Here is a 1,593-nt window from a genome sequence, read left to right as displayed (position 1 = left end):
GTATAGATAGTATCGATAGTATAGTAGTATCTATAGGCCTATTATACTTGATATATAGATGGTCCTGTTTTAGTCTTCCTCCACTCCGGTTGAAGCTCAAAGACTTTAAACATGAAGGGAACTCGGAGATCAGCTCCAGAACTGAACTTCTCTTCTCTCTCAGGCAGCTTCGTTCTCCTCCAACAACCTTCACCTCCGGTCTCCCGCCGCCGCGACCCCTCAGTCCTCCCAGACCTCCACGTCCTCCCGGTCCGTCCAGTCCTCCCAGTCTCAGTCCTCCCAGTCCAGCGGGGGCATGAAGCTGGAGGCGGTGATGGAGAACCTCCAGCGGCAGCAGGCGGCTCGTCTGGCCCTGGAGGAGAAGGTCCGTCTGGCGGAGAAGGAGAAGAGTCTCCGGTCCCTGGTTGAGTCCCAGATCCACCAGCAGGCCCTGGTTGAGTCCCAGATCCACCAGCAGGCCCTGGCCTTCCGCCACTACCAGGCCGCGGTGCGGGGCGCCCTCGCCGCGGGAGGAGGGGACGGTTCTCCGGCCGGGCTGAGCCCCTCCGAACGGCAGCTGGCTCGCATGGGGGTCCGGGACCCGGACCGGGCAGAGGACTCGGACTTTGACGATGGCGAAGAGGAGGAGGAGGAGGAGGTGGAGCTGGGACATCACCACCTCTCCGGGCCCGGCCTGGACGGCCAGCCGCGGGTCGGAAAGAGAGACCCGAGCGAGGAAGACACGGGCGTCGCGGAGGACGAAGGGGAAGACGGAGAACCGGAGGCCGGGTCCGGCCGATTCCCGGCCCGCCACGGGGGGCTCCATGCGGCGTCCCGGTCGCCGCTGATCCGCAACCCTCCGTCCTCCCCCGGAGCGCCGCTCTCCCAGAACCACGAGTGGACGTACGAGGAGCAGTTCAAACAGGTAAGACCTCACCTGGACTCCTCTAACCGCTCCTCTTATTGTATTCACACCTGCAAGCTCCGCGCAATTTACTGCGTTTTGATTTCAACCAACAACCCGGTCTTGGTGGTTCTGTCACTAGAAACATGCATTTTCTGTAACCGGTTCTATACGCTCTTTCCTATAGCCTGTGTTTATGTTTCTATAACCTGTTTCTATAACCTGCGGATCTATAACCATGTGGTTCTACATGCTTTGGTTCCATAACCTGTGATTCTATATACGCTTTGTTTCTATAACCTGTGGCTATATACGCTTTATACGCTGTGTTTCTATAACTTGTGGTTCTACACGCTCTTTTTCTATAACCTGTGGTTCCATACACCTATGTAAAATGACGTGATAGAGAGACCCCGGGCTGTTGGAGAGAGAGAGAGAGAGAGAGAGAGAGAGAGAGAGAGAGAGAGAGAGAGAGAGAGAGAGAGAGAGAGAGAGAGAGAGAGAGAGAGAGAGAGAGAGAGGAGAGAGAGAGAGAGAGAGAGAGAGAGAGAGAGAGAGAGAGAGAGAGAGGGCTAATGGAGCTCTGCCTGGCTCAGTGGCCATTAGACTCGTTGATGCAGGTTCACTATCATTTAACACACACACACACACACACACACACACACACACACACACACACACACACACACACACACACACACAAACACACA

General features: G+C 56.0%; 1 protein-coding gene across 1 annotated transcript in view; it reads left to right on the top strand.

The window, feature by feature from the left end:
* arid3c (AT rich interactive domain 3C (BRIGHT-like)) overlaps positions 1–1,251 on the top strand; it is a 2,067-nt gene extending 816 nt beyond the window's left edge. Inside the window, exon 2 of the mRNA XM_060066055.1 lies at positions 164–1,251. Within this exon, the coding sequence (XP_059922038.1) occupies positions 164–1,150 (987 nt within the window). The 3' untranslated portion in view covers positions 1,151–1,251. The remainder of the gene's footprint in view (positions 1–163) is intronic.
* Positions 1,252–1,593: the final 342 nt, after the last annotated feature.

The sequence above is a fragment of the Gadus macrocephalus genome, chromosome 11 (genome assembly GCF_031168955.1).
Source record: "Gadus macrocephalus chromosome 11, ASM3116895v1".
Taxonomy (NCBI): domain Eukaryota; kingdom Metazoa; phylum Chordata; class Actinopteri; order Gadiformes; family Gadidae; genus Gadus; species Gadus macrocephalus.
Note: the sequence above shows the minus strand (reverse complement) of the source record. Positions and strands in the feature narration are given on the sequence as shown.